Raw genomic sequence first — 15,608 nt, forward strand, 5'->3', positions numbered from 1 at the left:
AGTAGATTTTAGTGAATATCTGGTTTTGGAGGACTGTGTGGTTCAGGATTTCATATGTACAGTGATCAAGAAAGTTTATATGTAATGAGAATGTGCCACGATGGAGCAGGGATATTTGCAAGCTGGGCAGGAGCCCCAAAGGTGAGTTATCTTTACAGATGCAGCATTTACTTTTCCTAGTGCCCTCTGGAATACAGTAGGAAGATCCTGCCTGCCACTTCTCATGAGAGAAGCAGTTCCTGGCAGACTAGCTCAGGAGGCTGTCAGCAGGTTTTTGTACTGCTCAAAGCAGGGAAGAGGGATATTCTCCTTTGTAAAATAGGACAAAATCTATTTCCTGTCAACCATTGCAACAGGTGTTTAGGACTAGCTTACTTCCAAGTGCTACCTAGGAGGCTCTAGCAACCACATGTTCTCCTGACAGGCCTCTGTCCTTGGTCAGCACCTCCAGCACAGCAAAAGTGATGATCTCTTACAGAGATGAAGGATCCTTCACTTGAGTTCCCTGCTGAGAGAGTCAGCAGCCATGACTTTGCCTTCTAGACACTGCTATTGGGCAAATCAATCCTTCTGAGTGCAGCAGGAGCAGCAGGACTTTGGGAGCCCAAAGGATGGGCCTCCTGAACTGGGTCTGCTGCTAGATCACAGCACTCCTGGCTGACCTCTGAGCTTTCTGTCTTGTCCACCTCATCCCAGCTCAAGAGACACTGTGAGCCCTCTTTCTTCCAAGAGGGCTAATTTTGTCTCAGTGAGAAGCCTCTGTGGAACCACAGCTCCTATCAGGCCACAAAAAAAAAAAAAATCCTCTGCTTTCTTTCTCACTTTGAACATCACCTGAAACTGCAAATTTTATTTGGAGCTCATTATTCTGCAAAAAGGAGAATTCCACTGATAAAGATCTACTTGTGAAGTTTAATAAAACTTCTACCCCCAGCCTGTAACAAAGCCCTGAGAGCTACTTGCTGATTCTTTCTAGATCTGTGGATCATTTGCAGGGGGCCTGGAAATGGGCATTGCATGGTTCCAATACATGCTATCAAAACACAGTGTGAAGGTTTATAGTGACTTACATCAGTTACTAAATATCTGATCTGAAATCCTGCAAAACTTTTTGCGACCTCAATAGGTACATTAAAAAATATCAGTTTCAATAGTCTTGGTCTAAATTCTGTGCTGCTTCTTTGAAGAGGGAAAATTCAGTCATCTTGTAGGAGAAGTGTATGTTATATTTTCTGGCTGTGATTTGTACATGGTTCCAGGACTTATTTATGTCTGCTCTTCTATCAAAGGTCTGTGTAGGGCATTACTACCTAAAATACAGCTTTGGCAGTGCTGTGAGGATCACCTGGTTCCTCTCTTCAAGAAAAGAAATTAATAGATGTTTAAACATCACTGAGCATCATAATTAATTTTTTCTAATTTAAGTAAATGCTAAGAAAAAAAGCTTCTTGAAATAGTGTTGGAAACACCGAACTGAGTGATGGTGAGTGAATGTAGACTGAGGAGAGGCGGCTGAAAGAACAGAACATGAATTTTTATGTATGTGTACCAAGAGTATGTCCCCATCACTACTTCTGGCCAATAAGACATTTTTAAAGCTATTCCCACTTATCAAGGTGGGAATTTGCTTATATCTGAGCTACAGTCATCAATTTGTGGGCCACTCTGTTCTGCAACAGGACAAAATCTCCTCACAAATTACACCATTTCTGAAGGTGGTACATTAAATTTGAGCATGAATTCTTTCACCTTTTCCTTGGAAAGTTGTATATGTAGAATCAGGAATAGTGTCTGAGCAGGTGGGCAGTGTGAAGGAGGTAGTGTGATTATCTGCAAGTGCATGAGAACAATCTGTCAGGAATGTAATGGGAGGGTACCTTCCAAAGCACCCAAGCAGGATTTTTAGGCTTTGTTGCTTTGTTCAGGGTGAGAACTCTGTGTGTGTGTATGTATATATATATATATATATATATATATATATATATATATATATATATATATATATATGTAACAAAAAAATACAATGCTAAACAGATGTATTAAAGGCATTCTTCCAGCCCAAAATACTGAAAGCATGAGGCAAGCTAAGTTTTCAAACAGGAACCGAATGAATTTTCAGAATAATGATTAAAGGAATTGTGTGGGTTGAAAACATCTTTGAGGATTTGAATAGCTTAAACCTTCCAGTGCCTTCAAAGGTGCTCTCGGATCTACTGAGTTATATTTAGTTTTCTGTATTTTTTTGAAAAACTATAAGGCAACTCAGTGTTGTGTCTCCCTTGGCTTTCCCAGATGCATTAAGTGGTACTGACAACTTATCAGCACAACCAGTGCTAAGACAATGGAAGTATATTCTTCTTTTTTTCCTGCAGTGATTAAACTTAAACAGAAACGTTTATTTTCTTCCATTGTAAAGTAAATTTCTCCTGTTTTTTAACTTATTTATTTACTTATTTACTTCTTAGATGAGAAATACCTTGCCTGATTTATAATTTACAGTTTAAGGGTATTATGGGAAATTATTTTACACAAGATAAAGAGTGAGAGGGAGGGAGCAGGAACACATCAAGTAATTTTAAGGCTGGCCTAGTAAATCCAGGTCAGGTGGCCACCAAGGGAATAGCTTTGAAACCAAATCAAAGAACTGGTTTTGATGTGAGTGGATCAAAAGAGCGAAAAGGGGTGAATGTCATTTACCCAACTGAGTTCAATTATCTCAGTGTTACCGCTGTATGTCACAAATACAATACAAATAACAGATAACAGTAATCATCATAGGTATCAGATGGGAAATCTTGATGTGTTTACTAGTGTTATAATGAATGCTTATAGAGAGAAGAGCTCCAGGTCTATATATTTTGCCTGGTCAGTTAGTTAGCAGGTCTGATTCTCTGTATCGCATTTTCACACCATTGTTGGCCTGGGAATTGCAGTTCAATATAGTTAAAACTAATGATTCCCTGCTTCTCAACTGTCTAGCCTACAGGGATTGTTCCTTCCGATAATTATTGTCAGAGAGCATGTGAATGCTCTCTGGAGGGTATGCTGGTGACAGGAGGACCTTCTTGCTAATGTTTGCAGGCAAGTCCAATGTAGAACAAAGGCAGATAACCAGCCATGTCCTGGAGAGCAGGTGATCTCCCAGATAGCCTGCATGGGCTCACATCCCCCAGTTACTGCTCTGGCAGCATCCCTGTGCCAAGAAGGGTGGCAAAGAAAGAACAAGGGTAAAATGAAAGAGCAAACATTTACAGGAATGACGGTTTGGACCTTTTTATCTTTGTTCCTGCCTTCCTTCTCATTTATTTTGTGGTAGCACCTAGAAGCCTTCAACAGTGACCTGGCCAATTCTGAGGGTACTGGGTAGACACTGTGCACAAACCTAGCCCTTGCCCCTGGAAGCTCATGGCCTAAATGGAAAGAGGGAAAAACTAGAGGGGAAATGGTATAGTAAAGACATTAAGTTAGTTTGAGGGGGGGGAAAAAATCAAAGCCATTGTTTAGCTTTTTTACAAGGCACTCATAAAATTGGCACTGGCCATGATGAGAGGTGCAGTTAGTGATCAGATTGTTTCTGATGCCAATTTTCTTTCCTGTGTCTCCCCTCAGCCAGCTCTTTTGACATTGTGATCAAATCGAGCGAGTACATGAATGACCTGCTGGAGCAAGCCTCCTTTCATTTCTTTGTGACTGCACGGATCAATGAAACAGGGAAGATTCTGGCTGTGCAGAAGGCAATAATGCTGGAAATTCCCACCCTGCGGATCAAGGTAGCTCAAGGTTGTGGTGGAAGGGCTGTGTTCTCTGCATTGACTCGTGGGGCAGAGGAGTGTGTGTGTTTATGCACATTAGCGCATCTAACACGGACCTTATAGAGCAGTGGCTGGCTGGAGTGTGTGAGGGTGTACAGGTACATTATACAGTGTAGTGAATGTCCCTACATTGAAGAGAGAGGCTGACAGCAGCACTGGTAGCGAAGAGCTGAAATAATCTCAGTGGAGGAAAGAAGGGACAAGATCTGAGAAAGCTGAAGAAACTCAAAGGGTAAGAGAGATTACTCACTCCATCGCTCAAGTTCTTTAACTTCTTCAAAAGCCTATTATGTTTAAAGCAACACAACACAAGGGACTCTTGCTGAAGAATGAAGAACACTGCTATTGAAGTGATTTTTCTGGGAGAGCTTCCACAGATATTGTGTAAAGTTTCTCCAAATTTGAATGGGCAGCACTGATTCGGGACAATGTCTTGGGACTTCAGTGTTTTGATGCCACTCTGAATGTAGTGCCAGTGGTGTTCCCCGAAAGTTGGAGCGTTTCTGCAGAGTGGTGTGGTACCTATCAAAATGGAGAAGAGTAATGCTTGTGATACTACAAGGAGCCCATGTTGTATGGCAAAGATAAGGCATTTTTAGTTAACTGAGATTAACTTAACAAGCCCTTTTTAACTGGAATTTAAACTTCTCAATTCATAACCAAGCATCCTAATAAATTGCATTGTTTTCAAAAGCACCAAGCCTTCATCTGCTTTGAATGATGGAGTTTGGATCTCCTTTCTTCCTAACACTAGAAAAAAAAATCAGAACACATGTTCAGGAAGCTTTATATAAGCATTAATACAGCTCTGTAAAATTCAGGACCACAAAAGATATCTAAGTTTAAACAAATTTTCCCCTCTATATATTTATTTGAACTAGTGCTCAGGTTTCCATATAATAATTTATGTAACAACTGCAGCCTTATGCAAAAAAAGCTTTTTTAGAAATGTGGATCAAGACTACATCAAAATTAGCCAAAAAATCTACTCTGTTTCATGGACATTAGAAATATCATGATGTTCTGATCAGATAATTGTATTTGCAAAAAAAATAGTTTTTGGTTTACTAAGCATTCCAGGGAGGAGGTAAACAAGACAGGTAAACTCTACTTCAAATACCTGTCTTCAATAACCAAATTTTTAAAGTAAAGAATTCTTTCCAGTCAATACTTAAACAGAACATCTTCTACATCATCTCAGATTTTCAACTTCAAAATAGTTTATTCTCCTTGCTGTTCTGAAGAAAGGCTTTTTAGAATAGACTGTTGTCCAAAACCCATGTTTTTGAGTAAAACTAAGCTTTTCACTTTTCTGTTCCTTTGTGATGTATGAAAATACACTGAAATTTTAAAGGCTGGATGTTTTAACGGGGTGGGTGTGTGTGTGTGCACGCATGTGTGTGAGCATATATTGATAGAAGAAATTTTGATGTATTGTTTTTTTAATGAAATTTGAGATAGTTTATCCATTTAGTTTTCTTGACAAGTTTGTTCAGTGGATGTGATTGGCAGACCAAATTTCATGATGTGAGAGTGAGAGAGAAGAATGAAAAAATATATCTCCCATTATGTCTTCCGATGAACCTTTGATCTTTCTCTGTTGGTCTAAGGAGATTCTCAGACTCAAGAGTTGAGGAAATTACATCATATTCTAACCTTGAGATGAGGTTACAAAAATAAGACCAGCAAATACATATCATGGTCTCAGCTGCAAGTGTGGGACTTTGGGATGATTTTGAATCACATCCAGTGATCTTAAATGGCCAATTGAAATTAGCAGGTTATAGGATCTCTAACTGAGCTGTAATTGAGACTTCTGAAAATGCCTGTGATGTCCTTTTGCACATTCATATGGCCAAATGCCATCGAGATTTGTGTCTCCTCCTTTACTCCAGTCATTTTACAGTTTGGGGTTTTTTTGGCACAGAGTAATCCCTTAGACCAGAGTCTATGCAGCTTTTTGCAAATGTCATACCTCCTTAAAACACCAGTTTAAATTTATTGACAAGATACTTGATTTTCTTACTTACCTTTCTCAAAGCCCTTGAAATCAGTTGATGGACCATGAAGTGGGCTGGAAGATCTGCCAGCCATAAGTTGAAAACCCATGCCCAAGCAAAACAAGTACACATATTCTGCAAGAAATGCTGAATTTCCAGGGTGATAAAGAATCCCAAATCCCCATGCATGTCGCTGTTGTTAAAAAACACATTTGTTTGGAGGTTTACTATTTTCCAGCACAAAATGTATTGCTCTTTTTCTTACATAGGGTTTGGAGGAAAATTGACCTTCAGGCCTCCATAGAGCATATGTGCAAGGTTAGAAACCCTTCAGAGCAGAAGAAAAGAATGCAAAAGTAAGGGGGAGATGGGCATGACAATTTTGAGAGTGTAACCACATAGCCTGGTGTTTCTAATTTAGGGTAAGACCTGCCCTTCTCTTCTGGAGCTTATGTCCTGAGCAGATCCCTTCAGTGCTGGTGGGAAGCCTGAGGAGGGGCACAGAGTCTAGGAGACAGTCCCATCAGCTGGACTCACCCTCAGTTGGGCCCTCAGCTCCAGAACTGTACATGCAGATTTCTGGTTTCCTATGGAAATGAGGGCCAGCCTCTTGACCTGCCATGTGGTTTGAGGGAAAATTACAATGGGTGGAAAAATGTGCCACCCAACAATTGTCTTCTCACTAGGCTTTCTTTGCCTCATGCCATTCTGCTGTATGCTCTTTTCTTTTGCCTTGCCAGTACTTTGTTATTTCCAGTTTCTGGTGCATTGTCCTTTCCTTGTCTTGCAGACCAAAGGTGAACTGGTAGCTGGTAAAGAAACATCTGTGATTGTGGAATTCACCAATCCTCTGAAACAAACCCTGGAGAACGTCGTGCTCCGCCTCGAGGGACCTGGTGTGCTGAGAACAATAAAAAAGCAGTTCGGGTAGGGAAGAAAGCACAACCAGCTGGGAGTTTGTCCTCTGCTTGCTCACAGTAGGAAGCTCACAAGAGACACTTAACTAATGCTGTGCTGAGTAATTTAATTCAAACACTCTCTCTGTACTTTAAAATCCAATACACTGGGGAGCTATAGGTCTCAGTAGTCAGTAGAAGTCAGGCTATCCAGATTGTGAGAGAATTTCATCTGCTCAGTACTAGGGTTGGAGGAATTGGTAGTGTTTGTGGATAGTTGCTAGTGCAGCCCAAGTTTACTTTTTCACTGTATTACATTATTTTTAGCACTTGACAATAGCACCTACAAGCCGCTATCACAGAGAAGGAGATTTATCTTGCACTTGAAGTGTTTACTGCCGCTCACTCAGCATGTGCAAATCGAGTCCTGTGCTGTTTTTCAGAAAGGGCTTTTCTCTGCTCATGTTAATCATGATTATACAAGACGTTCAGGTACCTCAGATGATCTTTTCAAGCTCATGCCAAGACACAAAATGTGTGTTGTTTGCAGAGCCTGCTGGCATAGCTGCTGCGTGTGTATGAGGGCACAGCTGCCCTCAGTAGCACCACTGCACAGGGCTTCCCTGGCACACAGGCATGTTCCCAGCACAGGGCACTTCCAGATCTGAGGAAAAGGAAAGCCACCTTCAATATTCTCAGAGTCACACCTTACACTGACACCATGATGCCCCTATGCTAAGCAAGTTGTAAATCCTCCTTCCGTTTGTGTTCATTGTTATGAGTTTAGCATGAGCCAAGGGTATATAACAGAGAAACTTGGAAAATTTTGAGGCTGTGGGCATCTTTCTATCTGGGCTTAGTATCTATCATTACCTGAGCTGATGGTCCCCAGGTGTGTTTAAAAGGAGTTTGAGAAATTGCCTGTGCTTCAGCAGCTGCATAAATTGTCATCATCCTCTGCAGCCGGCAGGGGAGGTCTGATCCTGACAGCACCTGGGACAGGGATAAAAAGATCAAAACCAATCTCCAGAGTAGAGCTGATAGAAAAATAACCGTGAAAGGGCAACATACTGTGTTTGCTTTGTGCACATGGTATGTCACAGGTGCTGCTGAGCATGACTCAGCATGGTCCACAAGAGTTACACAAGTTGTGGCAATAGCCCTCATTGCTGCCCAGCTGTGCCAGCCTCCCCTGTTGTTCTGCATCCTTTTCAAGCCAAAAGCTTCTGTGGATTGCCATCACCTTCAAGGATGCAGAAATTATCAGGTGTTTCAAAGGCACAAGAGTTAGGGGAGAAAAATGACTCATGGAACACATGTCATTTTCCTTAGAGTCACCATGTTTTCCCCTTTTCAGTAATGCCCTTGGCAACACTGAAAATGGAAATGGATCAGCTTGGTCATTTTAAGATTTATCTTCTCTGAGATGAATGTATGATACAGGTGATACACATGGAGGACAGAGCAAGGGGCAGTTGTAGTTTATTTAAATAATAATCACATTTGTCTCCATGCATTCAAAGTGATAAATGACTCCAGTGTGGTGATGGCTCAGCATATTATGCAGAATCATTCATCACTGAGTTCTTTCCCAGGAAAATAATCAGATCAGGGTGGCTTACTCCATTTGAAAAGAGAATTAAACACATTCTAGGCTTTCCCCACCCTTTCAACACTTCCCTATTTACCACGGACTCTTACATAAGGGATGGATCTTTTACAGTTCTATGTGGGGATAAAGTTTTTGGCCTCTGTGTACTTTTCAGGTAGTTTTTCTGTATCACTTGAGTGGCTCCAAAAAACTGGTTATGTGTAACCTAGCTGATACAACATTATTCTGGCAATGTAGTTGCTGGGGGCTTCAGTCTTGACCATTCATAAAGTCTATATATAGATAAAGATATTGATATTTTGCTCCTCATCAGACAGATGAGGAGCATGAGTTATGGAAAAGCCTTTGGCAGTAGCAGTTCTTACTCAGGGCATAGTCTTTGCATGACAAATGAGAATTAACCAGGCAGTGATGGATAGTGCTAAAACGATTATAGCCAAGTATACTTTCATACTAGCAGGTAAGTAATTTTGGGTGTTTCTATATGTCAGAACTAAACTAGTATTAGCATCTGTAGTGAGAAGCAACTTGTTTTAGAAACAGGACAGTAGAGAGACAGGAAAAGGCAGGAAAAGGGTTTGGTTTCCCAGCACAGCTGTTGTCTTCCTGCATGTACAAACACACACACACATCTATGCACTGATAGCACTATAAAACAAAGATGGTAGTGCTACCCTCTCTCACTGGAGTAATGTGAAGCTGTGGCCCCAAACCCTTCATCCTTAGAGAATCTGAACCTCAACTGCTTAAGAAGTGTAGTCTGCACAGCAGACTTGTATCATTACTTCTTCACTTTCCATTCAGATAATCCTTTGCAGATAATTCCCATAAACTCTAAAAGGTATTTTACTTTCTTCAGCAATTGAAGTCATTGGTTTATCATGTTTCCACTTTAGTTGGCATCTGGCAGATACAAGCAGACCAGCTATGGGGAGCAGAATCTCTTGCATTAATAACAAAGATAAAAAGAGGGAAAACACTTGCTGGAAGCAGTCTGCTCATGCTCACATCAAAAATATAATCTTTCCCTGTTTGTTTTTGGTTTTATTTTTGGGTTTTTTTCTAAAATTGGGTACATGCCCAAGGTATGCATCTGTGTATGCAAAAAGGAGCTGGAATAGCTCATTTTACCAGGGGCAGACTTGCACTGAAACAAATACATAGGTGGGAGGATTCTAGGCTAGCTCATTTAGAGTTAATTAAGGTTTCTTGTCTTGTGGCAGCTTGTGCTAAGCCTGGGTAGACATTTCTGTCCTGACCCTGGCTTATGACATGGCACCTGAGAACCAAATCCTACCAGATGAGAATTTGAAACAGTAACTGAAGTATAGGCTTGCTTTGCTCCCACTTTGTTCAGTTGTTTTCAGGACACTGTAGCCATATGAGATAAGAACAGTGAACTTAGAAGCATCTTATTTAATTCTGAGGGAAAAAAAATTCATTTTCATAAATAGCTCCCACTGTATTGCTTTGTCTATTACTTCCTTTGGAGCAGTTGTATCCCAGCACCCACCAAACACAATCAATCAGTCAATAAATATCAGCCTTTAAAATCTGCACACAGAAACTTGTGAAAGCACTGAGAAAACACAGAAACCCAATACCTGATGCTGTCCATGCATCTTAATTGTAGCAAAAAAATTGAAAATCAAGAACAGCGCAGAATGCCATTGTTGTATATATGAGTTATCAAGAGTCATACATAGTGTATAAGAGTAACCAACAACAGCAAGACTCCCAAAAATACTTTGGCTTGTTTGTATGGACATATAGAAGTCATCTGAAGGGGCCACTGAAGAGATCTGCTGATGTTACCACTGTGCAGGGTGGTTCAGGGTAGGGGTGACAGAGGGATTCAATAGGGTTTCCAGGGGAATGACCTGAACACTGACTTATTTAACCATTTAAGGAATCACCACCAGGTTATAGGTTATAATAAACAGGAAAAATAGAATTATAAAGTAGAAAAAAATATAGGTTAGATATAAAGAAGGTCATTTCAAAAGTGATCATGATAGGAGACAGAAGAAAATTGATTCATTTTGGAAATTTAAAATTAGCCTGAAGGAAAGGCTAGAAAAGGCTTTAACAGGGTCAGTACTGAGAGGAATAGAAGATGGAGAGGGTAATTTATATGACGTTTATGAGAATGAGTGAAACATAAAAGATTTGAGACACGTTATACTATCTACCTTCAGTTTCTCCTGTTTTGTGTCAGGCTGAGAGCACTGGCTAACTGACTGCAATATTGAAACTTTTCTTTTTTTATTCAGGAGAATCCCAATGAATTCTACATTGACCTGGGAAGTAAAATTTACCCCAATGCGACCAGGTTTACGGAAGCTGATTGCAAGCCTGAATTCTGATGCTTTGAGGCATGTGTATGGTGAGCTGAATATCCAGATTCGGAAACCATGAACCAAGGTGCTGCCTTCTTCTCTCATTTAGCTATATTTAAAAATATCATGGTAAGGGGTGGCTGATGGAGAGGTATAAACCTGCTTATTGTTATTTTGGTCATCCTTCTGCTGAAAAAAATTGATAAAGCAAACTAATTGGTATGACTGGAGAGAGCATTAAAAAAAGCATCTGGATGCTGAATGATTTAAAATTAGCTATATGCAATTAAAGGCAATTCTAGGTCATATTATTCCTGTAGCTCACTTGTATTTATGGTCTTTTGCATTAGTGCTGCAAGGGAATTTGGAAAGCTCCATTCACCAGAGTAATATGAACTTTAGTTTTAATTAAGGCCTGGTATTTCACTGAAAAGGGAAGGAAAAAAAAAATCCATGGTTATAAATTCTTAGACTGAATTACACAATGTTATGGTAGATTGTTTGGGCTGCAATAGAAACAGGCATTTCTAGCTAAAAGGGTCTGCTTTATCCTACAAATTAATAATGTTCTGGTTCATGGAGAGCTCACTTTGCTGGAAAAAGCTCTCAGGATGTTTTATCTCAAGAATATTCTCAGCCCCTTGTTTTGTCTTATAACTTCCCTGTGCTTTTTCTCCTATTCTCTCATGTGCGCAGGCACTCACACAGACTCACTTCTTACCCTCATCAGACCCCATATGCAGTTGGTGTACTGTTTCTCTACTTTGCTGGGTGAAAAACTAGTTTTTTTCTGCCTCTGCTCAGAGTTTATCACACAAAACCTGCTCTTTCTGATCACATCTCTTGTGTAAGATGTGTTCTCTCTTCACCCTTCTCTACCTTTATTCTCTCCTGAACCCACCCTGTAGACCCATCTCCCATATGAGTGTGTCAGGAGTGTTCGCTGTCCCAGAGCAGTCCAGGCTGGCAAATGGGATGAAGGAAAGAGGAGTGGAGCAGGGAGCCTGAGGGTCTTCTCCTGCCAGTCCCACAAGCCTAGACAGTGTCCTGCACTGGAGCTGGGGGTGACTTCAAACTAAAAATATGGGTATTGAGTTTAGATTAAATCATGCCTGAAAGTTCCCAAAAATCATGGCTAAAGCATAATAAAGATCTAGTACATGAGTAATCCTGGGAATACTGAGGGACAGAAACTCCTGGGAAAGGAATAAAGATGTATCCTGAGACACAGATACTTACACAAGCCACAGCAACTCCTTCCCTCTGGTCAGGGTGTGTGTGTAAGAGCAGATCAGGTATTAACAGCACAGGGGAGTCGGTTCAGCTTCTAAAGTTAAAAGGAACATCTTTCTCATTAAACCCTGGGGCTTTGCTGGATGGCCATGCCGTTTGGTGGTCTTAATGAAAAGCAAGGGAGATGCCTTCCTTCCCTTCTGCTCCTCCTGTTGCTGCACGTTGCCTGCGGTACCTCCTGCAGGACCTGTAACCAGCTGTTAAAGTCTTGTGAGAGGAGAAATGCAGCTGCTCTTTTTACTAAAGTGTGGGAAACACAGAAATTCATACCACCTCATATAATCTGGAAGTACCCCAGGATCCAAGAAAACCAGATTTTTGAGGGCTTTCACTTCAAGAATGGACACACCCTTATTTTATATAGCTTATGTGACCACATCAGAAGCTTGGCCATGTCAAAGTCTTGTGGGCTGAAGAGACTGAACAATGTGTCAGTGCAGGGTGACAATCTCTGTTAGGTAATTAAGCAGTCTTACCAAGCTCTACATCTGCAAATAAAATTATCTATTTTGTGCTCTTGCATATAAACCTGCTTTCTATTCCAGGCATTTTATAAATACAGTGTAATAAGAATACAAAATAAAGTGTGTCTGATTGCACTTATGTGTTGTGTTCTGTATTTTGATCACTTACTTCTACATAGCAGCACTGTAGACACCAGTTGCTGTGTCTTCATTGTAAAAATTTAAAAATGTTCTTCTGAGCCATGTGTCTTTTTTGGTGCTAAGGAGAAAATCTTACATTTATTTAAATGAAAAAAATAATATTACAAGCTATTTTTAACTGTTTTCCTTTGGTTTTCCTTCTATTTCAACAACTGGCTACCTATAAATTGGAGAAGGTGATGATTTCCAGAGAACATCAATAGTGCCAGGAAAAAGAATCCCTGGAATTTGTTTTAACTTGTCAGAGACCATTAAGGCACCAGTTTGCCCCTAATGAAATCTTACCTATGTCCCATTTTTAAGGAGTGCTTCTCTCAGCTAAATATTTCAAGTCATTTTACTAACACACATTAAGCTGAATGACCTTTGCCAGAAGACAGGAAGAATTATTATTTATAGTTTATAGTGGAGTATATTGAAGCAAAATTATGGCTGGGAACAGAGACCAGGGATGTCAGCAGCTCTTGGCACCACCAGCCTGCTCACTGTGCACTGAGATGCTCACAAAAATCTACAGGAAAACTGAGGGTGGCCTCTAGGATTTCAGCCACTCACCAGCCCGTGAGTGGGCTGTCACAGGAAACACGGGTGAAATTTGACTGGAGGAGCAGGGAGTGCTGTGATTACACTTTATGTACACATAGGGTATGATCAATAAACAATGAGGACAGATTGGCAACCTCAGATCGGGAGAAGCTCTGAGTATAGAGCTTAACAAGTTCAAACTTCAGCTGAGGATCTTTTTTGAGTGGGTTGAACTTGGGTCCTCCACACAGCCATCACAGCTCAGAGATGCACTGGGGAAGAAACAGTCCAAAAACAGAGACAGAACTGAGACTTCCACAGCTCTCACAGTCCAGCAACTCAGAGATGCTAAATGTAAAGAAAAGTCACTCCTGAAGCAAACCTCATTTGTTATCAACTTGTTACATCCAAGCTGTGGGGCAGATTGCTCCAATAGCCATCAATTTGTCACATTCCAGATCTTGCTATGATCAAAAGGAAACACATCTTACATGCAGGCCTGGGAAGAATATATTGTTAGTCTTGTTAAAGAAAATTTAATCAGATAATTATTAGTAGCTGAAATAACTAGGATGGCATTATATTCTTGTATTTTTAATACAATGATACTAACATTTATAGTCCAAATTATATTAGGTAAAACTGGTACAGTAAGCTTTATAGCATACTCTACTTTCTTTGCTTTTTAATGCACCTCTACACTGCCCCTGTGATATCTCCAGTCTGGGTGGGGGCATGTATAACAGCAAGTCACCAGTGTCCCTGGTCCTCCACCAAGCAGAGTTTGACATTAGTGGGGAGAGTTTATCTGCTTCTTCAGTGGGGTAAGCACAACAGAAAAATTTTTCCTTATCACCCTATGATGCATCAGAGGCCATTTTTATAGACTTCTTGTGCTCTCCACAACTTGTTGGGTTTTTTTTATAGATTCAGCTCCACAGATCCAAATTTGCTGCATGATGAATTTTACTTGTGTTGAGTACTCATTGGTCTCCTTTGTTACATCTAGAATTTTTCTTACCTACCTCCTAATGTTGCACCATTTGACAACCACTTATTAACTACTGGTGATCTATTTGTAATCTGAGGCCTCCCATGTCAACCTACACCTGCACTGTCAAGGCCCCTGTTGCCATCCCATCCTAGTGAACCTTTATGCTGCATTTTATTTTGAGGTCATAAATATCACTGTCAAGGAAGGACAGGAATGAAGAGAACTCTGATTCAGAAGGTTGTTAAGAGTAAACTCCCCTTTATTTAAAATACACTGTTCTTTTATACAGAGCTCCACAAGGACCAAATCTATTGGTTCTGAAGTGAAAACAACTCACCACCATTGGTGTAGAGTGTTTGACACACAGTGATAAAACTTAACTATAAACAATGTGAAAAACAAGAGAGATAAAGAATTATTTACATTCTTTCCCAGGCCTCTGCCTGGATAGAAACTCTCAGTTTCTTCCTTTGACTAAATCTGAGTCCTACACATAAATAGTTTATTCTACCAGGAATAACTACCTGCACTTATTGTCTACTTGTTACAAAAGGACATACAACGAGAATTTCACCATGAAATTGGATAAAGCACAGCAAAAACTAAGAGAAAGACAGTAGTAGATACCAGGGCATTAGATAATTGCTCTTACAGGTAAAAATATTGACAAGCCCCAGTGCCTGTGCTGCTAGGTTATCACCAAACTGTGACCTTTCTCAAGCAATGGCAGCAGGAATCTGATTTGTGCACTAAAAAAAGAGAATGTGACTGAGCACTGACTTTTCTAGTGACTGGTACTACCAGTAATAATTGGTTTGAACTGAAACTAATCAATAAACACTGCCAAATCAGTGACACACCTGGCCTGCTGCCCCTTTCTGCTGCTGGGCATTTTCCTTCCTGCTATGCCATTTTCTCAGCATATTGCTTTCATATTTGTCCTTGTTTTTCCCAAGGAGAAGGCTGTGGCTGCTGGAGCTAACATCTGAATTTGAGTGATGGCACAACAGAGGAAGACAATGAAAGACAACCAAATGAGAAGAGGTGGGAAAACCAGAATTAATATACCCATTGTGAAAGAGGAAAGTCTAAAGTATACTGTAAGTGTTGGTGGAAGGAGAGGGATTGTCTTGTATATTGGAGCCAGCATGATAGCTGGATGAGTAAGGGAGACATGAGTGTACCCTATGAGGAGACCCCAGCTGGGCTCAGCCCTTCCCTTAAGTCACCTGCAGCCCAACTCAAACTGGGTTCTGCCTGTCTGGTCAATGCAGGATTAGTCTGGGAATAAAAGGGACCCCTTGTAAACACTCAGGCAGCTCCTGCTCGGGTTTGACTACCACAGGGCAGGCACAAGGCGCCACTCAAAGCCACAACACACAAGCAGGACATGATTGAAGGGGAGGAGGTCATTATGCAGCTGCCATCACCTGCATCCATAATCCTGGCGTATTGGTTGTGTGACTGTTTCC

At 40.6% G+C, this 15,608-nt stretch overlaps 1 protein-coding gene across 1 annotated transcript in view; it reads left to right on the forward strand.

The window, feature by feature from the left end:
* The window catches only part of F13A1 (coagulation factor XIII A chain), a 59,168-nt gene extending 46,617 nt beyond the window's left edge, over window positions 1-12,551 (forward strand). The window contains exons 13-15 of the mRNA XM_077790781.1: window positions 3,610-3,770; window positions 6,603-6,739; window positions 10,594-12,551. Coding sequence (XP_077646907.1) covers window positions 3,610-3,770; window positions 6,603-6,739; window positions 10,594-10,738 — 443 coding nt within the window. The 3' untranslated portion in view covers window positions 10,739-12,551. The remainder of the gene's footprint in view (window positions 1-3,609; window positions 3,771-6,602; window positions 6,740-10,593) is intronic.
* The last annotated feature ends 3,057 nt before the right edge of the window (window positions 12,552-15,608 follow it).

The sequence above is a fragment of the Lonchura striata genome, chromosome 1 (assembly GCF_046129695.1).
Source record: "Lonchura striata isolate bLonStr1 chromosome 1, bLonStr1.mat, whole genome shotgun sequence".
NCBI lineage: Eukaryota > Metazoa > Chordata > Aves > Passeriformes > Estrildidae > Lonchura > Lonchura striata.